Here is a 25,195-nt window from a genome sequence, read left to right as displayed (position 1 = left end):
CTGCCAACATTGTCTCACCAGTACAAAATAGGGAAAGGGGGAATTAGAAGATGAGTCTTATAACAATTGGGTGTTCAGGACAGGCCTGTTGACAAGACTAATTCTGGTAACAAGACAGAATGGAGCAGGAGATGGAAGAAACAGTTGAATATATCCTGATCATCAAAGCTTTTGAGGTTCATGGCTTGGGAACCTCGGTAGAATTCTCTCCACCAGTGGCTTTTGGGGTGATTAATAATCAAGGAATAGAATCCATTTTGCCTGGCACAGAGAGTAGCACTAGATGGCTGGGAGCATAAGTGATCCTGTGGCAGGAGATGCCCGTGAATCCCAGCTTTATTAAGGAAGGAAGACACTGGAATAGATTTGCAGAAGCCTTGTAAAATCAGCAGTGCTCTGACTGATTCTTTTTTGGTTGGCCTGCGTTTTTAATCCACTGTGCCTGGAGCATAGTAAATGCTCAATAACCACAGTATAAATAGGCCTAGATTTGGCAGAAGCTGGGACGGAATGGTTACTGTTGAGACTGATGGATATCATTATTATTCCTGGGAACTGTAGGCACATGCAAAGAATAGGGACCTTGAAGACAGAGCTCAGTTCAAATCCCACATGCGTCACTTACTAGCTAGCAAATCTCAGTCTCTCCTATCGCTGGTTACCTCTTCTGTACGATGGACATGATTGTGTCACCCATCTCCATGGTGTTTGCACGGGATTGATGCTCGGGTTAGACCTTTTGTAGCTATGATCATAATAAAAGTTAGGGTTTGAATGTCTGAATCTCCAGGGGGATTCAGGTTAGAATCCTGATTTCATACAGAGTAAGAGAGATTAAAGAGTGTGTGGTACTTAGTTTTTAAAAGAAAAAAGAAAAAGGATCTGAGGCAGAGATGGCCATATGTTAACATCTGTTCAATCTGGGTGGTGAGTAAATAATATGTTTTTAAAAGAATGTGTAAAATGTTAAAAATCAAGTAGTTAATATACGTGCTGTTAATAATCTTACATGATGATTCCAAGATTAACAAGTCTGCTTCTGATCCCTGATCTGTGTAGTCTTCCTACCCTCATATAAAAGGCCTTTACAGGTTTTTGGGTGGCAGTGATACTGGCTAGTGCCTTTTAAAAATCCTGAATAAAACTTGGATTTAAAGCCCAATTAGACTGGTTTTCATGAGTCTGACTCTTAAAACCGTTACCTTGTTGTTAACGTTCCATGAAAGCTAGAGTCATGTTGTGCTTATAGTTTTTATTTCATTAGACGGGCTTAATGAACATTAAGCAGCAGGAAAAGTGACAAGGCCAGGATATCTGTACTTGTTAATCCCTGTGATTTATTTCCGTAATCCTGCCCTACAATTTTATAGAATTTTATAGAGTTGTATTTGGAATTTGCAATTCCAATTGGTAAACTATCAGAATCGGTATTTGACTCTTCGTATGTTTCCTTGCAAAACTCTGTTAACCTATGTGAAAACAAAAACAAAAACAAACAAAAAAAGAATTCCTTGAAGAGTGACAAACATCAAGAGTTAATGAATTGGTATAGCTGATCCATGTTTCTGAAGTTTCATTGACAATGTTAAGTGGGTTAAACTTAAATCACTGTGGTTCCAAATTACTTGCTTCTTACTAAGGAAAAGAATATTCTTGAAGTAATTTTACTTATCTCTGGAGGAAACACACCCAGTGCCAAAAAAAAAAAAAGTATTTTTCACATATTTTAATGGGTACCGTCTTGGGCTCTGGACCATGTGAGGTTTGCACTCCGGTTCCCCACCTGCCATGTATTGATTTTGGGCAGGTTAATTATATTATCTAGAGTTCAGTTTTCTCAACTGTTTCTCAGTTTTTTGCGGATAATAATAGCAGCCATCTCACATGAATTTTGAGAGAATTTGGTGACTTAAGACATGTAAGTAGTTAATACGGTGCTGGACAGATTGTTCGCTTGCAATATATTACACTGTTATTGTTATTATAACTAATAAATCAAGTTACTAATAACTACAGGCAGAACTCCAATCTCCCTTCTCGGGACTGACCTAGAATCTTGAACACAGATCTGTTCCTGCACTTGTCACAGTGTCCTGTGCTTTTTCTCTTTCTTTGAGCTTATCTCCTTCTACACTCTGAGATTCTCCTGAGAAAGGACAGTTCCCTTAGCACAGTATCACAACATCAGTAGCCAGGAATGGCAAATCGTTGGCAAGCATCCTGTCATTCTCCCCTCCTCCAGTGCAGCATTGCTACCCTTACGCCACTCAGAATGCTCTTCAGCACAGCCCTCCTAGGAGTTACTGACAGCCAATTAGAACCAAAGAGTTCAAGATCAATGTATTTGTTACCCGTATAGTAGATGCTCATCAGATATTAAATAATATGTAATATTTCCCTTGTCTATTTATTCATTGTTCATTGTGGGAAAAAAAATGTAAAGAGACTTTTTTAGAGCAGTTTTAGGTTCACAACAAAATTGAGAGGGCGGACAGAGATTTCCCGCCTACTCCTGTCCCTCCGCATGCATAGCTTGCTCCGTTACAAACCTCACTCACTAGAATAGTACCTTTATTCTGTTTTTTAACCGAAGGTGAACGTAACCTTCTTCCAAAATGTACAGTTGGCAGATCTTGTCTTTGGCTTCCTGGGAGAATGTAGGAGTGTAATACTTTGTGTTCTCCCATTCTTTACCTCTTAAATTTTGTCCAGTGATTTATTTTTATTGTCATTCAGTTAAGTTTTACCTATCACGTACAAGACATGATGGTTTCAAAGCTGAATAAATAATCACTGTCTTCCCTCAGAAAGCTAAACACCACTGTAATATAAAGCTATTAGTCTACAATTAAATTTGTATGTTTCAGCCTCTCCTGTTAAGCTTGTATCTTTGTGGCCCCCTTTTGACATGGGGGAAGTTACTCCATGTCTCTGAATTTAAGCTTCTTTTCATGAAACGAAGATAATAATAACCTATCTCACACAGTTGTTTTAAGAATTAAGTGAGATAATACACAATATGATTTTCCTTCATAATATTAACAATTGTATTTAACCGATTATTTACATTATATAATACCTGCCTTACTAAACCAGAGTCTCTCAGTGTAGTCACTGTGCCTGCTTTGTTTCCTTTTATAGCTACAGTTTGAACTAGTGTGCCTGACACCTTGTAAATGCAATTACTCTTACTTTACTGTTAATCACTATTAACTATAATAAGGGTGAATCTGGAAGCAATTGCAGAGGTGGAGTTCAAGCTATGTTTGCCTGGCTCCTTTAATTTGAGAGACATTGAGAAAAGAAAGTTCACAAACTTGTGATTTCTTTTTTATGTAGGAGTCTTTCATATCTGTTATGTATTTTTTATGTGGGAATATCTTGTATTGGGATGAATTTTCTTCTCTTTGAGCAATAGCACTTTTAAACCACCTTAAAATTTGACAAAATCAAAATTCATTTCCAGTATTTTCGCCTATGAAATGTCCTCTTTAATGATGTGCAAACGTTTAAAAGTACATATTTGATGATGTATATACTACATGTATATCTACATATAGATATATGTATTATCTATCTATAATTTGCAGATAAAAAACCATTACTTTCCTTTCCGTGGTTACACATCGGAATTGTAATTTAAAAATAGAAGTTTTGGGCCTCCCTGGTGGCGCAGTGGTTGAGAGTCCGCCTGCCGATGCAGGGGATGCGGGTTCGTGCCCTGGTCCGGGAAGATCCCACATGCCACAGAGCGGCTAGGCCCGTGAGCCATGGCCGCTGAGCCTGCGCGTCCGGAGCCTGTGCTCCACAATGGGAGAGGCCACAACAGTGAGAGGCCCAGGTACCGCAAAAGAAAATAATAATAATAAATAAATAAAAATAGAAGTTTTGTTCAAAAATGTTCTTTTGAAGGTAGAATTACCCTGGTGGGTATAAGTCTGATATAATTAACTTTTCCAAAATAAGCTTAGAATATTTTTGATTCAAAATTATCAAGCATATGCAGGAGAAACATATGCACAATGAATTTCTGAAAATTTAAGAATTTATCTTTTTGAAAGAAGTAAAAGCTGTTTGTGGAAAGTGTAATCAACTTTGATTTTTGTTGTTTGAGAAGAAATAAGTAGCATATTGTATGATGGGAGGAGCAGAGGTTCAGTCTTAGCTGATTCTGCTTCCGCCCCCTTTACTTTTTAAATTTCTGGAAGTGTTCTGCTCATTTGCATTTCCTTAGTTCAGGGGTCCTTAACATTTTTTTTTGAGCCATGGAAGTCTGGTGAAGGCTATAAACCACTTCTCAGAGTCATGTTTTAAATGCATAAAAATAAAATCCATAGGATTATAAGGAAACCAATTACATATAGTTATCAAAATATTTAAAAATTGTTGATATAGTAATAGATGTGCATCTTTATCACATAAATTCAATAAGTACAGAGATCGAATAACTAATGATGGGATAAAAATAAACAACATTTTGAGATATCAGTTACAATTGTAAGGTGATGTGAAAATATCCATGATTTCTGTTGTTCACATAATCACAGTTGTTGCCAATTCTTGTGATGTTGCCTTTATGATTGAAGGGAATTCTAAAGTTTAGTTAGAGGTTAGTGAAAACAAAACACTTCTGCTTTAGTTGGATGTTACAGTGATATAAAACTGTGTTAGCTTGGGATTTGTCCCCAGATAAGATTTTTCTGGTAGACTTGATCCTTTTCTTCCCATTTTCTCTTTTCAGCACAAGACTAGACTTCACTAGAAGTTAATAGGATTTCTTTTTTTATGACATTAATATTCATCCAGAAAGTCTTAAGAAAGAAAAAAAGATGAATGAATATCTGACTCTTACTGAAAAGAGAGGGAAAAAAAGGCCTCCTTATGAGCTTGCTTATATTTGGTAATTGGTAAAATTAACTGTGCTGTTTTCTATTTCGTCATTTTATTTACTTTTTTATTACACATTGAGGCCTAAAGAGACTCTTGGAGCCAGAAAGAAAGAGTGGAGTTATCTGATGAAAGAGGGAGCATAAAAACATAAAAAGCGCAAGCTATCACTCAGGAATATGAATATAAGATCAAGGATGGTACTTTGGGCAACAGTTGAATGAGTCTTTAATATTTATAAATTTTTATTAAGAGTACGGCTTGCTTTTACAAAGACATTGTCATGTTTTAAGTTTTCTCATCTGAGTTTCTTTTTCTCGGTGCTTTAGAAATGTCACTTGTTCAAAATAGTATTGCTCTAGCATTTGAAACTTGGTTCATGGAAATTTATATTTTCTCTTTAGAATGAAAAATATATCATTCTTTAGAATAAAAAGTACATTGATTTTTCTCATGCTGTTCTTTATAAAATACACCCTCTTTTGCTAATGAAATCTGTCTACTCTAGTTCATTAATAGACCCTACAGTACAATGTGTGAAAATGCTTTGATTCAGTTCTATTTCATTTTGACAATATTTGTAAGCAGTTACTGTTGATAAACACTGTTGTAGGTATGTAGGGGAATATAGAAAGGAATAAGAAACTACACATTCCCTGATGGTTTCCATAGGGTCAAGAAAAGGGAGAAAAAGACCTAGAAAGTGACTATGAGAAAAAAAGGTTAAAGTAATAATGACAGTAGTTATTATTGGGTGCTCAGTAGTTTTCATTCATTATTATTCATTCTCCAAAGTAGCCTTCAGCTGCAAATAACAGAAAATTCCAACTAAAACTTGCCTAAAAAAAAAAGGTAATTTATTTCTCACATATCAATTTCAGAGGTAGGTTGGCTCAAGGGTTGATTAAATCAACTGCTTGACAACACTCATAAGATTTTTGTTTCCTTTTTTTCCCCTGTGTTAATTTATTAGGTCAGATGCATGGCTTTATTATTAGGCTAACTTCCCTTTAGGACCATAAGGTGGCTTCCCACTTTCAGGCGTCATATAAAGACTCGACAGCATCCAAAAGTGGAAAGAACTTTACTTGTAAACTTCCTTAGGATCCCCCAAAACCTAAAACCTAAATAAAAGTGAATAAATAAATAAACAAACAAAAAAAACAAACAAAGCATCAACTCACCTTTCCTTATACAAATAAAACAAAACGAAAACCTGTACCAAAAGTCTCCAGCAGATTCACGTCTCATTGTCCTGAATTATTTCACAAACTTGTCTAAAACGATTACCGGTAAGGGCAATTGGAACCACCATGATTGGGTTAAACCAATCAGAATTCATTTCACTCCTGGGACTGTTGATGGAGCCAGCCTCCCTGGAAATGCGTGGCTGTAATGAAATAGGTGGGTTTCTGAACAAAATTGAGGTTCCTTAAGAACAAGGGGAAAACGGATGTTGGTAGCAATCCACTGTATATGCAGCCTTTATTATTTTTGATTTATAGCTTGGAACTGAAGCTCAAGAATGTTAAGTGATTTGGCTAAGATTACTGTTTAATTAGGAGTAGAACCAGATTTTAAATACAGGTCAGTGTGTTCCAAGGACTTGGCTCTTGACCATATCATTCCCAATGGTATAAATACTGCAATGGAAATATTTTAAAGTGCTGTATTTTTGATCCATGATACCTCTTGATTCATGTTGGATATCTCAGTTGTTGTATTTTTGTTGTTGATATGGGCCTTTACTTAATGAAACTGAAGTATGGTTTGATAAAAGAAACACATGCCCCCTATTTATTTTCTCTTTGCTTCTCATGCCTGCTCCTTATATTCTTTCACCTTTATGGAAACAACAAAGGTAAATTATGTGTAAAAATTAGAAACAAGCTTGATTTGCAAACCTCACAGCCTCTGGTACCCCACTTAAGACTGTTGTTTAATGTGTGAATCACCTTGTTAAAGACATCAGCAGAATTCTAGGTCTGTTTTACATGTTACATTTCATTCCAAGCAGCAGTATTTTACTCGTGGGAAAGGGTGAAAGCCTTGTTTATCAAACATTTTCTTTACTTTGTAATAAGGTGAAGAGGAAAATGAATGAGTCGTTATACCTACTACGAGCCTTAGATTTTCCTTTCCCCATAAGCCCCCAAACAACTTGAAATTTAAAACATAAAAGGCCACGAAGCTTCATTTAAACCCTATGCTTGTTTTCCCTCTCCAGATCTTCAGCTTACTGTCTCCCTAAGAGACTGAAAGAACTCTGAATATGCTGCTTCCTCCCTATTAACTTCTGCACCCAGAGCCCACCAGAAAATATGATGGAATTCATGTTAGTTAACCGAAGTCCAAGAAATACTCAACTCCAATTTCTAGAACCCAACACTTCTAACACGTCCACATTGGTTGACATACTTCTTCAATTAAGGTAATTAAAAAAAAACCAAACCCATTTAGTTATGTAACTCACAGCAAGTGAAGGATACACTGCAGTTCCTGTGTTTCCACCTGAGCAAAGAGCTTGGTAATTGACCCAGCAAGTTGCATTCTGTCTTTGACATCTGTCTCCTTCATCCCCAGAACCAAGTTACCAGGAAGTCCTGACAATTGTAAATTTCAACGAATCCTCACATTTTCTCTTCTCATTCATATTGTCATTTAAAAAATTTCTACTTCGGCTACTGCAAAAGCCTTCTATCTGCTTTCCGCCTCTCCCATCCACACTGCTGCCAGAGTGGTCTTTAAAAAAGGCAAATCTAATAATGGTCTCTCTGTGTTTAAGGCCGTTTAATGTTTCCATTGCCCTTCAAGTAACGTCTTTCACATGGTTAATAAGTACCTATGATCTGCCTCTCTGGTCTAGCCTATTGCCAGGCTTTGGTCCAATACCCTCCTCTCCAACCCCTACCCCCAGTATATTATGGTTTTGCCATGATTTTTGATTGACTAATTAGTGTATATATTATTCCTTATGGAAATCTGAAATGATACAAACCTATTTCTCTCTGATCTCTGCTTATTTTAAAGAGAGAACAAATAAAATTTACATTTAAGCACAGTTCTCTCCTTGTTGAATTTAATATTGGACAATTTAAATAATTGTGCAAATTATTTTGTCTGACTCTGAGTAGTTGGTTATTGTAAAATGAGTCCTTACAGAAACAAAGCAAAAGAACCAAAGAGCCAACCTGTTTACTTGAATATGGTAGGCAAAGTTTAGATAAAGGTTGTAAGAAAATTGCTTCAGACCACAGAGACTAGATGTCTTGGTGAAATGAACAGTTTAGATATTTGAGCCACTGGAGGGCTGTAATTAGACTCTACTTCTGTTTAACCCTCAAGTTATTCATTTAGCTTCTCCTTATTACTAATGCCAATTTCATATAATCACTGTAGTTTCAATTGGTTAGACAGAAATAAGAATGCTTTTCATTGCGTATGTCTGGGTGCCTTGTGGAGCAGTAGGTATATTTGTGTAATTAGAATTCTTGGAGTTGCATTAAACTTCTTAGAGGGTGGAAAAAATATTTGACTCACTTTCCTCCATTATGTGAAGTGAGAAATTAAAATTCTCCCCTAAGCATTTTGTTATTGTTGTTGTTTTCCGTTGGTGGTGTAGATGGTAAGAATTCAGGTAATTTGTTAAGTGTCATTTGATTACCTAAAAAAATAGCTTTACTTTATAATTTTAACTAAAAATATTATTATTGTAAACTAGCAGGCTTCTGATCACAAAGTACAATTGAATTTAATTTATGGTTAAAAATACAATGGATGAAGTATCCATCATGTCTGCAATACATTGTGTTTGTTTCTGGCTTCAAGCTTTTGCAGAATGGTGTCTTTTATTCTTTGCTAAATCCTACTATTTAAAGATTTAAGGGGACAAATTTTTTAAAGTTCTGAATATAACAAGGAAAATTAAGGTCACGTCTAAGGTTGACCGTGGGATGCTACTTGCTGAATATGAGAAAGCAGGGCTATGTGTAATGTAATTTTCTTGCTGGAGAGATGGTAAGACCAGATAAGGCTATTTGAAAATTAAAGTTAGATTTGGCATCCAAATATCCTTAGGTCTGCAGGTTTTTTGATCTGTTTATTAGCCATGCAAAAAATATATTTGCTGTTTCTTAATCTGATCATGGTTGATTCTGCCGCTGGAGTTATTTTTCCCCCACACTTTGATGTGATATGTTTTATTTTCAAGTGCTCGTTTCAGAAAGATCAGCAAACAAAATAAGATTCCCACTTCCCTCCTCCATCAGCCATATTTTTTTCTTTAGTTAGCCAACATCAGTGGGAAGATATTAACATGATTAACTCTCTTGTGTCTTAAATGACTGGATATTATGGGAACTGAACTCCAACTTTTATCTCTTAAATATGAATGCAGCAATATTACAATGTTGTAATTCATTCTGAACTATTTAATCACTACAATCTGTAGATAAGTTGGCTTCTGAATCTTTGCCTAATGTCATAACTAAGTCCTCTTTCCCACTTAAATCACCATGTCTTTGCTGAAGACAGGTGTTTAGAGAATCCAACTACGTGAATTAGAGGTTTAAAGATGCATTATCGGGCTTCCCTGGTGGCACAGTGGTTAAGAATCTGCCTGCCAATGCAGGAGACACGGGTTCGAGCCCTGTTCCAGGAAGATCCCACATGCTGCAGAGCAACTAAGCCCATGTGCCACAACTACTGAGCCTGCGCTCTAGAGCCCGTGAGCCACAATTACTGAGCCCGTGTGCCACAACTACTGAAGGCTGCGCGCCTAGAGCCTGTGCTCCACAACAAGAGAAGCCACTGCAGTGAGAAGCCCATGCCCCACAACGAAGAGTAGCCCCCGCTCACCACAACTAGAGAAAGCCCGCGTGCAGCAAAGACCCAACGCAGCCAAAAATAAATTAAAAATAAATAAATAAATATACACTATCCACAAGGCTTCCCCAAACTTTTTCAGTTTCCTTTAATTTTATTTGTCATAATGAGTGCAGGTGTGGGGTTATTGGTTATCTACCTTCAAGTATATTTCAGAGCAGAGTCTATGGTGAACAGGCCATAGATTTAGGATCAGCATGCCTGGCTTGAGATCTGGCTCTGTGATCTGTTACCTGTGTGACTTTAGACCTCATTTTTAAAATTTCTCTGACCTTTACTTTCTTCCTGAGCATGGCTGTTATGAACATAAAGTGAAGCACTGATGTGCAGTATGTCGCATACGGTTCCCTGACAACCAAAGATAAGGTGTGAGGATGCACAAGATGCTTCTGGTTAATCCGTTTGAAAGGAAATCGCAAGAGGTGCTGTAGTGTATTCTTTTGCGATTTCAAAGCAAGAAATTGGAAACAACCTAAATATCCGAAAGTAAGGAAATGTTGACATATATTTTATGACTTCAGTAGTGGAGTACTGTGTGTATAGCCATTGACATGGTGCTTTAAATCTGTATTTGTTAACCTGAAAAGGTATTGACATTCATTTATGAGTAAGAAAAGCACATTATTGATTATATTGCATAATCAAATTTCATTAAATTTACTAGTGTGTGTATATACACTTTGGTACACATATAAAACATATAAGGAAAGATGTACAGTGGCTACCCCTAAGTGTTAAGATTTGGAGTAATTTTTTGCCATTTGCGTTTTCTAATTTTCTGAAACAGATTATTTACATAAGGGGACACACACACACACACACACACACACACACACACACACACACACACAGAGGCATTCCAGTTTCAACCCTGAGGTTTTCTAGAATCTCTGACAACTCCTCCTTCTCTTACCCTCTAACATCTAGTCCATGGCCAAGGCGTTGGGGCCAGCACTCTCTTGGGTGCCAGCCCCTTTGTTCCCATTGTCCTGGCAACCAGTAGCCCAGTGCAGAAGTCATTCTTTCTCATCTGTGGATGCAACACTCTGTTTCTACCCTTCCCCTCAATTTATATGCTTCTAATCCATTTAAATAAAGATGCTCAAATCACAAATGTTTTCTAAAGCACAGAGTTTTCTGCCATCTTTAGGTCCTGTCTGCCTTCCCAACCCCCAGCCCAGATACATTTGATAATTTGATAGCTTCTCTTTGTCCTAGAACTTTCCAAATATGCTCTTCAGCCTAGTATTAACAGTCCATCATGATAGAGCCAGTGTTTATTTCCTACTGTCACATACATACCCTTTACCCAGGAAAACATAACTACTGTTCTCTGAACACCCCAGACTTCTCTGTCTCCACTTTAGACCATAGTATTCCATCAGTTTGTAATGCTACTGCCTACTCTACTTATGATTTATAGCCCAGCCACATCCCCGATTTTTCTGAATTGTAGATGTGTTCTTTCTTATATCATATATCACTTCTGAATATCATATCATCTTTGGAATTTGCTTACGTATTCTTTCATTTATTCATATCGTTTTTGAGCATCTGCTCTGTTCCAGGGACTATCTGGATGCTCAAATATAGAAGTAAGTAAGCTGGATACACCCATGCCCTTGAGCAATTAGCAATCTAATACTTAACATTTCTGCTTTATTAAATCTGGTGGCTTATGGTGAAGTTTCCTTAACTACTACCGGCCTCTGTAATATCACATATACACTGATTGTGGGCACCTAGAGTGTTATTTATGTCTGATTCTCTCCTAAGAAGCTACTGTGTTGTCTTACAAAGAGAAGAAAGTCTATAAATGTATTGTTAGAAGGCCAGAGAGAAGGATGGAATAAAATATTTTGTTCCATATACATATGTGTTATATATAGCTATGTATATTATATGTATGTAATATATAATTATATATATAATTTTTAACCATGTAACTTTTCCCTGTTCAGGATTTTTACAAATTAAATTCGATTTCCAGTTAGCATTGTTAACTTGTGAAGTGAGGAGAACAAGTTACTTCTAGCTGCTAGGGGACTACAAGACAAGACTGATGTCCTTAAGTAAAACTGAAGCAACGAGTACATTCTTCTATTAGAGAGGAAGTGATGCATTGAGTTTAGAACTCAGACTTGGTAATTTGTCCTAGAATCCAGAGGCCTGAGGGTAGCTTCTTAATTAATGGTTGTTGGCCTACAGAATTTAGAGGTTTAACAGTATATTGGACACCCCAGTGTATTCATGACCTATGAATATATTTTGCCTCCAAGTTGTGGTGTTATTTTTGTTTTTTTAAAGTCCTTAATGCAGTTTTCCCTCTTCACTAAATAAGTCATTCACATTAGAACTTCCCCTGGAAAAATGAACTCCCTTACTATTTATTAAGTATCTTTATCTCTTCATGTTATAGTTTTTCCTCATTTTAAAATATGGACATCAGTTGTTTTTCTTTTCTTTTTTCTTTTAAGAGAAAAGGCTGGGTAATAAATTAAAGAATATTTACAAAAAGTTCTTTTCTTTTAAGAGACTATGTAAGAAATCTAATTTGATAATTTGATAGCTTCTCTTTGTCCTAGAACTTTCCAAATATGCTCTTCAGCCTAGTATTAACAGTCCATCATGATAGAGCCAGTGTTTATTTCCTACTGTCACATACATACCCTTTACCCAGGAAAACATAACTACTGTTCTCTGAACACCCCAGACTTCTCTGTCTCCACTTTAGACCATAGTATTCCATCAGTTTGTAATGCTACTGCCTACTCTACTTATGATTTATAGCCCAGCCACATCCCCGATTTTTCTGAATTTTTAAATGAATCCTGTTTTCAAGGGAATCTTTAGTGCAGGTTGTTTCAGCCGAAATCTGCTAAATCCATTAAAAATATAGCAAAGCAACGAGCTCTGTTTTAATCCTAAGAGAAATCCTTATCTGAGGAATTAGGTATACCCATATGGTTTGGTGTGTGAGAGATTGATACTGAAAAGTTCCATCCAAATCGGTTGTGCACATTGTACTATATTTCATATAAAGTTGAAAAGCTTGCTCTTGTCTGAATCCTCTGGCACACAGGATGTGTTGTTGATATTTTGTTTCTCCAACTGAATTATAAGTTCCTTGGGCACAAGAATCATGACATATTATTTGTGTTAAGTCTTTGCGTTTCAGGAAATCAAAACGTTCGTTGATTTGGTTTACTTAATTGTATATTATTTTATAAAACAAATGCCTCTTTTCTGGTATGAATACTTTGTCTTATCAATCTGAGTTTTCATACAGTGGTCTAAGAAATTAGTTTTAAGACACATGTATAGAGTGGAATCTTTCTTTTTTTTGTTGAATGTAGATGGAATATAATTTTTGATGAATTTTTTCTTCAGAAGAGTTTATTTGTAGAAACTTTACATATTTTAATGAAATTTACATTCAGGATGTTTTAGTGTTGACATATACCTTTTGTCAACTCTGGGAGAAATTTGGTTTCCAATCTATAATGCTGAATATTCTAAATATAATAAAGAAAATAAAATCAGCAACTGAAGGAGCTAAAATGCAGATCTTCCTCTCCTATTGTCAGTTGTTTGAGATTAGACATCATGAAGCACCTTTCTTACCTTCTGCAAGGTAGCTGTTTCTTTTCAAGTCCATAGTAGTGTGGAAATTCAGCTCAAGAGGAGAAATTGTCTGATGTCTTATTTAATACTACACCTCTAGGAGTTATTATCCCTTCTCTTTTTTCTGGAAGTTATACGCTGGCAAAACTACTGTCATTGCCCTTGCTTTTTGTCTTTGCTGCACATTTACATTTCGACAGGCTTAAATAATGGCTAAAATGGTTTGAAGTGATTTATGTCTGCAGACTGATGTCTTCATTTCTTCTCTTCACATTCCTTTTTGTACTAATGGTCTGGTGCACACCTAGCGCAGGTACGTTTTATTAGAGAGTGTATTCCCTCTAAATGCTGTTCCTGAGCTGAAAGACATGGGCCATAATCATATAAAAATAAAGTATCTCTTTGTGGAATTTACAAGAAATGGGATGTCCTTATTCCTGAGCCATAGAACATGGGGGACTTTTCCTCTCCCTATAAGATTGCTCTTTATACTAATGTCGATTAAGTGAATCACACCAACAGCTGTTGTGACATAGAGGAAAAGGAGTCTCCTGAAAAATCTCAGTTGAAACAAGTAAGTCTCTTGAACTTTCTAGTTAGCTACAACTTTCATTTTCCTGATGAGACGGGAAAGATTGGTTCACAGTTTCTACAGATGGCTTCACTCCTAGTTCATAAAATTGCAGTTAATAATGGTGAGCTAAGATCATTCTGGATTTGATGTACTGCCCTATCATCATTGAAAGAGAGTGCTTAAATCTGCTATTTAATAACTTATAGGGACTTTGCCCTGATTAATTCATCTGGTTATAGTCTCAAGGCTGACATGGCATCCTGTAGGCCTTCCATTCCATTGGGATCAACATCATCATTTTGTAAGAAATGAACTTACCACTTTATAGGCTTAGTTGGAAAGAAATTTCAACCGTCAGCTGTAGGATGTGCCATGTGAATTTAATTTGTTGACCTGTGAGAACACAGATCTCATCTTTTACTGGACTTTCTCAACATAAAATAAGGTTATCAGAGAAACAAAATGATTCTGACTTTTGAACTTCGGTAGAACGCCAATACATTTAAAGTAATACTCTCCTTCCTGAAATGTTCAGTGTCCATCAGCAGCACATGTCAGGTTCTTAAGAAAATATTATCCCTGTGGAGCAAAAGCACTGAAAATCGTGGGTACTGTCTCTTAGAGTAGACATTATTTGGAAGCCACACAGCATCTGTTCTCCTTTCATTCTGGTGCCTAGCATACTGATTTCATCTGAAGAAGCATCTCTCCCCCATTACGCGTAGCCTTGTGGTGCTGTCAGTCACGGTTTCCTGCCCTGCCTAGCCGAGGATGGGGTCTCATGGACAAATCTGTTGAGCTTTCTTCCTTGAGATTTGGAGTCTCGAGTACAGGGGGATGAGAGGACAGGAAAAGTGTGTGGAGGTAATGTTTTAGGAATGGTGACCTGAATGTATCGTTAAATCTTGCTATCTGGATCACCAGAGCTAGATTACTTCCTGTCCATCCTGGACCTGAATTTTCCCTGTAGACTGCAAACTGACTCCCAGCCTTCCAATAAATACCACTTTTCATTAATTTAACTAGAAAAATTATCTGTTACTTTCCTCTCAAAAACTATGTGATGATTAATTTTATGTGTCAACTTGGCTGGGCTAAGGGATATCCAGGGAGCTGGTAGAACATTATTTATGGGTGTGTACATGAAGTTATTTCAGGGGGTAGATTGGCCCTTGAATTGATAGTCTGATTAGAGAAAATCTCTTTCCAGAGTGGGTTAAGGGATAAGTAGAACAAAAAGAAAGAGGAAGGGCATATTTTCTGTCTCCACTGGAGCTAGGACATCCATCTCCTGCCCTTGGACATCTGCACCCGTAGTTCTCTGAACTTCTTACTTGGACCAGGATTTACACCACTGGCTCTCAGAACTTGGGGCTTGGCCTGGAACTACTCCACCTGCTTTCCTGAGCCTCCAGCTTCCAGACAGCAGATCGTGGGACTGCTCAGCCTCCATAATTGTATAAACAGGTGCCTCATAATAAATCCTTTATTATCTATCTATCCATCCATTCATCTTTCTTCTGTCTATCTATCTGTCTATCTATCAACCTATCCTATTGGTTCTGATTCTCTGGAGAACTAATACAAACTATTAAAGCTTCATTTTATCATTGTTAGATCTTGAAAGTAGTATGTTATCCTTTCATAGTCCTTTACCTAATTTTTTTTTGAGAATAAAATGCAGTGGGTTATATTTTACGACAAGATAAAATATATCTCTAGTAGGCATTTCCAGGGAAAAGGGTTCATTGGAATCCAAGATGCTGACTGACCAAGGTCTCTGAAAGGCTTGAGGCTCGGTTCCTGGGCAAACTCCCCACACGCATCAAACGCCACCCTTCCTTTGGGTCAAGATGCTCCAGCCCTTCTTGTTTTTGTTCACTTCATGGAACATGACATGTTCTTTCCTCCCTTGAAAGAAATTGTGTTTCTACTTGAAATTGTATCTCATTTCCTGTGCTCTCCCATCGGTAGATGCTTTCTCAATCTTCGGGTCTAAAGCAAAATCTCTAGCCAGCTTTCCCTGTCAGCGTTACTTAAACTGGGCACTGATCTCATATATCCTCTTGCCCAATTGATAGTCTTCATGGGGATTATCTTCAGCATTTCACACTTAACTTGACCCACCCAGATCTTCTGATTCTCCCATCTCCAGCCAGTTTCTCTCTTATTCTTCATGCAGCATTACCATCATGCAGTGTCTCAAGCCAGGAGTCAGCCTTGCCTCCTTTCTTTCTGTCGGCCCACACCAGGGCACCAGCCAGTTCAGTTGGCTCTACCTCCAAAATAGGTCCCGAATCCTATTCTACCTCTCTCACCTTCACAGTTTTATCCTATCCCACTTACCATCTTTTGCTTGGTTAACTGCAGTGTCTTCTGTTTTATTTCCGAGTACACTCTTTACCACATCCAATATAAATGAGTCATTTTATTCCCCTGCTTAGAATCTGCAGTGGCTTCTAATTCAAATTAAGGAAAAACACCTGAATTCCTGACTGCGACCAGCAAGGTTCTACATTATTTGCAACTTGAGCCCTTTTTTTTCCCCTTTCCCTTCCTTACTCCCTCATTTCCTTCTTTTCTTCCTTTCCTTTCTTCCTCCTTCCTTCCTTCCCATCCAGCCATTCTGAGCCATACTATCTTTATTTTTTTTTTTTTTTTTTTTTTTTTTTTTTTTTAACAGGACTTTTTCCTTGGAATGCTCTTCCAGATTTTTGCACAGCTGGCTTCTTCTTGTCATTTAAGTCTCCACTCAAATCTCTCTCCTTCAGAATTTCTCTGACCACTGATTCTCAAGGACAGTTCCCCACACCAATTTCTATCACATCATCTTGTTTTAAAGCTTCAAAACAATTTCCCTGTGAAATTATCTTGTGCTTATTTTACTTCTTTATATGACTTGCAAGGACATATTTTCACATATAATTTCTCCTTTCAGCTCTGGTTAAAAACAGCACAACATTCTATTTGACTATTACCTTCTCCTTCACCTGTATTTTGGTTATCAGGTAACACATTTTCACGAGTTCATGGAGACCTCAGAAACAAGAGCTAATGATTCTGTTTCCTGTGTGTACACAGTAAAAGGAAACTAAGATACGCTATTGGTGGAAATTAACAATTTAAAATAGGCGTTAATGTGGCTTAATTTTTAAGCTAGGCACAAAAAAGTAGCCCTTCTAAAAATGAAAAGTATCTGAATGAGCGAATTAGCATGGATTGATATTTAGTCATTATAATAAAGCATTGAAATACATGAGTTCCTTGAGGGCAAAACCTGTGGCGTTTTCATTTTTTTGACATCTTTGTTTCTTCGCCTAATATGTTATCTGTGAGTTCAAGAGGAACCTCATCAAATGCTTGTGGAATTGTATAAAGTATGCATTTTGGAATTGTCTTAATGCTCAAGATCTAAAATTATTTTTCTGAGCAAATGAAGTGAACTGTCTTCGCTTGGAATTAAGGGAAGTTGAGTGAATTTATGAATGTCAGTAAATGTAAGATTTATACTTTCTCTATCTCATTTGCAAACAAACCTTAATCAGGAATGAACTGGGGGCTTCCCTGGTGGTGCAGTGGTTGAGGGTCCGCCTGCTGATGCGGGGGACGCGGGTTCATGCCCCAGTCCGGGAAGATCCCACATGCCGCGGAGCGGCTGGGCCCGTGAGCCATGGCCGCTGAGCCTGCGCGTCCGGAGCCTGTGCTCCGCAATGGGAGAGGCCACAGCAGCAGGAGGCCCACGTACCGCAAAAAAAAATTAAAAAAAAGAATGAGCTGGGATTTTTGTGTTATGGATTTGAGGTTTTGCATTATATTGAGAAGGAAATTTGTGTAACATGGCTTTTTGGACCTCTCGGATGTTTTCCAGTGTCTTGGAACATTAGTCTCTAATACTCCTGAATTTTGTTTAAATAATAACCACTGTATTCAAGATGCCAACTCATTGGTGACTTGACTCCTCTACATCAATACTAAATAAGTTTAGGGAAGTTTCCTTTAAAATATCTCTAAATAATAATTTTGAAATCACCAAAGATGGTAGTCACCAACCATGTGACTGCTTACAGAAAAGGATCTGTAGTTTGTTCAGAGTTACTACAGAATTCTCATCTCCCAGGCTCTTTTCTTCCTGGCATGTTTGGACAGTGAGAGAAAGCTTATTCATTGCCCTCTCCCTGTGCCCACCCCCTGGCCATTTTTTACAAATCAGGTATTTTCTATAATATGAATTTTCCCTCTGGGGCCCACCCAGTGTAGCAGGTATGGGACCGAGTCAGCATCAGGTTAGAAGATTATAAAACTATGCTTCATACATTGAGGGCAGACTTGTAACTTGGGATAATTTTATTCTTCCCTCTATTTATTACACTCATAAAGAGACTGCTCCACTAAAACCGTTACAGAGAGCTAGTCTTCTGAAGGGCAAACAGTTTTATTTTGATCTTCTTAACTTCACATTTTTTAGGTCACACCATTGTTTTGACTTTGTGTGTATATATATATATATATATATATATATATATATTTATTTATGGAAAATCAGTTTTTAGGAAATTGTACTAGATTTTGTTAAGAGATACAAGCTCTTAGAACAGAAGTTACACACTGGTAGCCCATGGGCTGAAATAGACTCACAGAACCTGGTTTCATTTGTTCTGCATGGCTCTTTCTTGAAAGTGTTGTTTGTTGTTGTTAATTGTTATTATTTAACCTTTAGAAATCAGGAGATTTCATATAGAAATCCACTTTCTCCTGAAAATTCAGGAGACACTCTAAGAAATCGTGTGCAGCTCAAACACTGGTGATGCTGTGATTTTTAAACTGCAAATGGCAACAATTTAAAAGCTTCCATCCCTTCATTCTGATGTTTCTCTTCCCCATTAAATAGTGTAAGGAGCGAGCACTGAAATGCTTACCCAGAATGCTCCCTGGTTTAATGGGGTGTTACATGCCATCTTGCTCCACCTGTAATTTCCCCCCCAGTTTCTATGTTATATCAGTTTTTCCTTTGTAACCTTTTTCACGTTTGGGCCCATTTTCTTCTCCTTGTTATGACTTTCATGCTGGTCGTGTTGTCCTCACTTCAGGGCTACTGAATGCATTGCTGTCTTAGCCATCAACATCCCCCTTGCCTTAAAGTTTCCTCTGCCTGCCTCATCCCACTTTGCACTCCAGTTACAGATTTAAATGACGCTTCAGTATATTAGTCCCTGACCTCAGACCTGCAGTGACAACTTAGAACCCATGTCCAACTAACTACTTAACTTATAGTTGGAACTCAGTCTTTCTGTCCTCCTTGTTTTGTGTTGATCCATACACAGGTAACTGGCCCAAATGCCCATTTCTCTAGCGCCAAAGCGGGCATCATGCAGCCTGTGATTTGCACCCTGCATTACTCCTCTTCACCTGTGCAAATAGAGGATGACCACCTTCAAGACTGGCCTTTCTAGACCACCTTGGTGCACAGTTACACAGTACATCTTGCCTGGTGCATATTTCACAATCATATTTTGTTTCTCTGATTGTCTTAAAACAGGGTTTCCCCAAGTATGGTCCCTGAACATGTTACTTCATGTTAACTTGCTCTTAAGCATTTATTTCTGGCCTCCACCTATATCCTCCTGAATTCCTTAAGTTGGGACCCAGGAATTTGATCAATCTAAAGTTTGAGAAGTCAGGAATTTAAAGGCAAGATGACGAATAATGGTACAAGATTGCCAGGTAGTTTGATAGAAGGTAAAATAGGATTCAGTTAACTTGACTCCGAGTGCATTTTCAGGTTTATTGGTGTGTTTCTTAAACGCTATTTACCCTTATTGTTAATAAAAGCTCTGGATGTTGCTTTAAGCAGCTCTGACACCATTGCCGAGGCCATCAGGCCCATGGTCCATAGGAGAGAAAGTAGAAGGCAAATAAGAACCTCTTCACCTTTCAGGGGAAAGCAGGACAATTAGATAAAATTCCTGAGTGCAGGACTGTGTTTCTGTCCTTCTTTCATTTTTTAAAATTGTTCTCTGTTATGCTCACGCCTTGTCTCCAGTGATACCGCTGTTAATAAATGTTGACTCGAATTGGATAAATTGACTGAATGTTTGAAGATGAGAAGTTAGAGCATCAGTACTCAGGTTGGCAGTGATGGTGCTAACGCCTGTTGGTCCCATGCCCACTCTGAGGTCAGGTGCTGTGCTCAGTGATTTATGTAGATTATGCCAGTGAGTGCTTGCTGCAACCCTAATAGGGCAGTGCTGTGATTCCCTATGTTTTAAACGTGGCCAGTACTAGCTGGAATTGCAGAGGGAGGCAAGAGGCACTGTGATGGGAGAAGCAATTACTTTTGCTATTCATGAAAAAAACTTTTGAACCACTTTCAAGTCTCTTCAGTCAGTCCTCCCTATCTATGGGTTCTGCAACTGTGGGTACAGGGGGCTGACTGTACCATGCAATTTTGTGTAAGAGACTTGAGCATCCTTGGATTTTGGTATCTGCAAAAGGTCCTGGAACCAATCCTCCTGCAGATACCGAGGGATGACTGTATTTCTTTTTCTTTTTTAAGGGGGATGGGGTTTGATAAATTTCAAATACTGATAACTGTTGGAGAAGGCATTGTGACAAAGTGGTTTAAGGCAAAGAACAGAATTTGGACATTGAGAGATTTGGGTTCAAGGTTCAGTTTGCCACTTAACAGCTCTGTCAGTTTGAGCAAGATCTAGTTTCTCTGAGCCTCGGTCTTTTAATCTGTAAAATGAGACAATACTACTGCACACCAAATCGTTGTAGGGACCACGGGAAGGAATTTATATAAAATGCTGTGAGAGAAACAGTGGCAGGAATGACTGAAGTGTCAAGAAGGACCTCCGTGTTTGCTGTCCATGCTGAACTTTGGCTGAACACTCAAAAATAAAGCTGCTGAGTAGTTGCTGAATTGCCAAAAGGAAACAATAATGCTGAGAACTGGACTTTCTTTGGACCAAGGAAACCCTACCTTTCCCTAGTAAGGGATGAGACGTGCTTGATAACCCAGTTGTATATATGGAACATATTTACCCTCCAATCCAAATCTTTGGTAAACAACTTGTCTAAGCCTGCATGGACTTCCTCCTTTTTTCCATAAAACCCCCTGCCCGTTTTCCCCTGTTGAGACACTATTCTGGGTTCCTCCGGAATCTGTGATTCCCCAAATTGCAATTCTAAGATCCCAAATAAACTGCCTCTTTGCGTCTTTATAGAGGTCCTTTCTGTTGACAAAGCTATTAAAATATACAGCGCCGGTACTAGTGCAGATTGTTCCAAGTGTGAACCAGGATCTCAAAAAAAACATTGTATTATTTTGAATCATGCTTTAAAGAGGGAAAAAAGACACAAATGTAATGAGATCTCTCTCCCATAATTTCACAAAGTAGGTGTTATAGTCCTTGGCTGAGGAATCTGAAGCTCAGAGAGGTTAAGCAACATGGCACAGCCAAACAGCTAGTAAACAGCCGAGCTGAAATTTTAAACCTTCACCTGCCTGACTTTAAATCCTCTGCTCTTTCCATTGCACCAGGTTGCTTTAAAAAGAAAAAAAGGGCTTCCCTGGTGGCGCAGTGGTTGAGAGTCCGCCTGCCGATGCGGGGGACACGGGTTCGTGCCCCGGTCCGGGAAGATCCCACGTGCCGTGGAGCGGCTGGGCCCGTGAGCCATGGCCGCTGAGCCTGTGCGTCCGGAGCCTGTGCTCCACAACGGGAGAGGCCACAACAGTGAGAGGCCCGCGTACCGCAAAAAAAAAGAAAAAAAAGCCAACATAGATCCTTTTTCTTAACATTAAAACAAACAAAAAAAGACATTTGTGTTCAAAAACTAACTCATCCTGGTAATTCCCAATTAAGATGTTGTCATCTTGCATTTGGCTCGAATCCCTTTTATGATACAGTAAACATAATTTGAGTGTAGCTTAAGTGAAGTGTCCAAATGGGCTAAAACAGGTCACGTAGGAAGTTAGATTTTGTAGATTATAAAAATTTAATCCTAAGTTGTACTTAATGGAGACAATTTTTTAAAATGGAAATTCTTCAGGAAGCAAATGACTGGTATAGCAATTTTTGTCATTATTTCTCTGTGAGACATCTATAGCATGGGCAATTGAAGCAAAAGAAATAAGATAAACTACACTCTAAGTCACAGTGAAGAACTTCTCTGTCTTTGCGGGCTTGGTCTTCTCAAGAAAAACACAGAGGGATCTTTGGCCTGAGTTCAGTTTTTTTACTTCTATATTGTTTTTTTAAAGATTCTATTTAAAAGATTGTTTAATAAAAAAGAAGTTAGAGAATTTCTTAGCTCTGTGGCTTTTTGAAGGGAATGATTCTGAGAATACATGTCTGTACCCACTTTTATCCTGAAATAAAGTCTTCACTGGAGATGAGTTCCAGCTATTCAATTTGATTATGGGGCCCTGGGGCAGAAGGATAATCTTTTTTTAAAAAAGTGAACAGTTAAAAAATGAGGATGGGGGTAAAGCAGGATTAAGAATAAGAGTGGATAGAAGAGTACGTGTGAAGGTGGAGGTGTTGATTTAAACACTTTAGGACAACTTTCTGAGCACAGATCATGTCCTGACAAGTAACTTAAACATCTTTTCTATGAAACAGTGTGTAAGGTGGTAGTTCAATTTATATGCTATGGAGTCACATAGTCTGGGATCAAATCCCCGCTCTGTTACTTCCTAATTTTGTAATTTTAGGCAATTTACTTAAACTCTTTGAGACTCTATTTTCTTACCTGAATATTAGGAGCGATGAATGCTTCCTAGGTGGTTGTGGTGATTCAGCATAATCACTAATGCACGTTGTCATCGTGTTTGATGTCATGATTATTATTATTATTATTATTGGTGGTGTAGAACTTACTTGACATATATATTAAAGTCTCCTGTGACCTTAGAAAACAATTTTGAGACATGGCAACTACTTAAGAGCCGTCTTTTAACAACAGAGCAGATTCAGGAAATGAAGTAAAAGACACAACTTATCTAGTTAGATAGAATATCAAGTTGGTTTCCTTTTAAAGATGTTCATAAAAAGATTAAAGACCTTAAAGATGTTCATAAAAAGGAAAGATTATGAAACCAAACCTTCTAGTAAATAATCATGAGTTTACACGAATTTTAGAAAGTGCGCATATTTGTACTTCTCCTAGGAGGACGTATCGATTTGTGTGTGTATTTCAAGCCAGCATCTTAAGCACGGGATGCTTGTGGCTGACAGTGCTCTCCCGGGGGAAGGTGGCTTCTGTAATTGCAGTGAATGGCGATTCTATTTGTAGACATGACTTCCTACAGCCTGCACTCCTTTCTGTGATTATTATTTAAAAAATACTTGTCCTCAAATTATTTCATCTTCCTGGCTACAAGGGAGAAAATTCTCCAGCACAACAAGAACCTCACAGGTAACGTGTATTTGAATTGAAAATGTATATCCTCTTACCCATAAAGTCATCTGAGTGACCTCTGCAGTCTAAGGAATACAAAAAGCATTTCAATACTAAACACCCTCAAACTACCACTTAGGCCAAAAAAAGAAAGAAAGAAAGAAAGAAAATCTGAAGTATTCATGTCATTTGAAATGCTGGGACATTTTTCTTCTTTCTTCCACACTCTTTTTTGCTTATAAACAAAAGCACAATTCTCACATTGATAGAAAATCAACAGCAAGAGGACTTACCTTCCTTCAACCAAGAAATGTTATTTTTGTCATTTTCAAAATGCTCAGCTGTTCTGACTTTTATCTTTTCCAGCTCAGTTTCTGACATCTAAGTGGAAACAGAATTGGTTATATAAAAAATTCATTAAGAACCCAAATTTATAACATGGAACCTTATATTTAGAGACGACTCTCATATTATAGGAACATTTTATCTCTGTAGTTTTTCAGCTCCCTGTCTAACGTTAAGTCTTACATTTTATCCATGTATAGTATTTTACAACACTGACATTGAAAACGAAACTTTAGATGATATTTCACTTTTCAGCAGTCAAGCTTGCTGTAAGCTCTGATTTCTGAATACGAAAGAAAAACAGATGAACAAGTAGCCCCAGATTTGTCAAAACCCAAACATTCAGTGGCTGTTTTAATGCATTTCTTAATAGCCTAGAGAAAAGCATGCTGCAAAGTGACGTGCAAAGCTAGAAAGACTAATAAACACCAAAGGACTTTCCAGCAATGTACTGGGTAGAATGAGAACCTTATGACCTCAGCCAGGCCAAGCTGAGCTTCCTGAAGGTGTTGAGACCTATTAGGTATTCTCAGGACATTGCACTTGACTTCCTCCATGGCTTGGTTGCAGTGAGCTAGGATGCCCCACTTGCATCAGCACCTCGATGTACTTACCTGTTTGTTCCTAAGGGAGGAGGCCCAAGGCGTGGGACGGGGTAGCAGCAGCGTGCCGATGCTCTGGGCAGCCTCCCTTCTTGTCTCTCAGTGTCCAGCATTCCTCTGCCCTGCCAGAAGTGAGCGAAGAAGCAAATACGCTCCCTCCCGGGTGGTGCTAGATTTGTATTGCTGCCAGAAGCATCCAACTTGCGGCTGAGAGGGTTTTTTTTTTAAGGTAATGTAAAGCCTGTGGTTCAAAACAATAAAAACCTTCTCCAGGCCAGCACTTATTTAAAATGACACTCTGCAAAATAGGGTGAGAAGAATGAACTCTTTTCAAATGGACGGAGTTTCTCCAGTCTCCTTCTTTCCACACCCGCCATTCATCACTTACAGTTAATATTAAGGATGTAGAAGGAAGAGATTGAAAAATATACGTAGGCTATTTGGGTTAAAAGAAAAGGAAGAGAAACCTCTCAGGGTTTATTTTCTAGAAGTTCACCCTGCAGCTGCTGTTTCAAAAGGCGTTTTTCTAACGTTTTATAGACAACAAGAAAACATTTCACGTTCTTTTGAGAGTCTGCAGGTATTCCCAAAAGAATTTGGAATCACATTCCAAAGAGGATTTGTCATTAGATTCTTAGGCAAAGATAAGTACTGTTTTCAACAGAAGGTTAACAGCAGAGAGCATAACCCATAGCCCTTAGGAATGCATGATAATAAATAGTCCAACATTCCTAAATGTTGTTTTTTATTTTTATTGGAGTACAGTTGCTTTACAATGTTGTGTTAGTTTCTACTGTAAAGCCAAGTGAATCAGCTATACCTATACACATATCCCCTCTTTTCACCATAAAAAATAATCTTTATTTTTTTAACCCAA

General features: G+C 37.9%; 1 protein-coding gene across 1 annotated transcript in view; it reads right to left on the bottom strand.

Moving 5' to 3' along the window:
- The window catches only part of MDFIC2 (MyoD family inhibitor domain containing 2), a 99,686-nt gene extending 75,252 nt beyond the window's left edge, over positions 1–24,434 (bottom strand). Inside the window, exons 1-2 of the mRNA XM_032648061.1 lie at positions 24,331–24,434; positions 23,665–23,752 (exon numbers count right to left, since the gene is read on the bottom strand). Coding sequence (XP_032503952.1) covers positions 23,665–23,752 — 88 coding nt within the window. The 5' untranslated portion in view covers positions 24,331–24,434. The remainder of the gene's footprint in view (positions 1–23,664; positions 23,753–24,330) is intronic.
- Between the last annotated feature and the right edge of the window lie 761 nt (positions 24,435–25,195).

The sequence above is a fragment of the Phocoena sinus genome, chromosome 11 (genome assembly GCF_008692025.1).
Source record: "Phocoena sinus isolate mPhoSin1 chromosome 11, mPhoSin1.pri, whole genome shotgun sequence".
NCBI lineage: Eukaryota > Metazoa > Chordata > Mammalia > Artiodactyla > Phocoenidae > Phocoena > Phocoena sinus.
The sequence above is the reverse complement of the archived record's forward strand: the minus strand, read 5'-3'. Positions and strand labels throughout refer to the sequence as shown.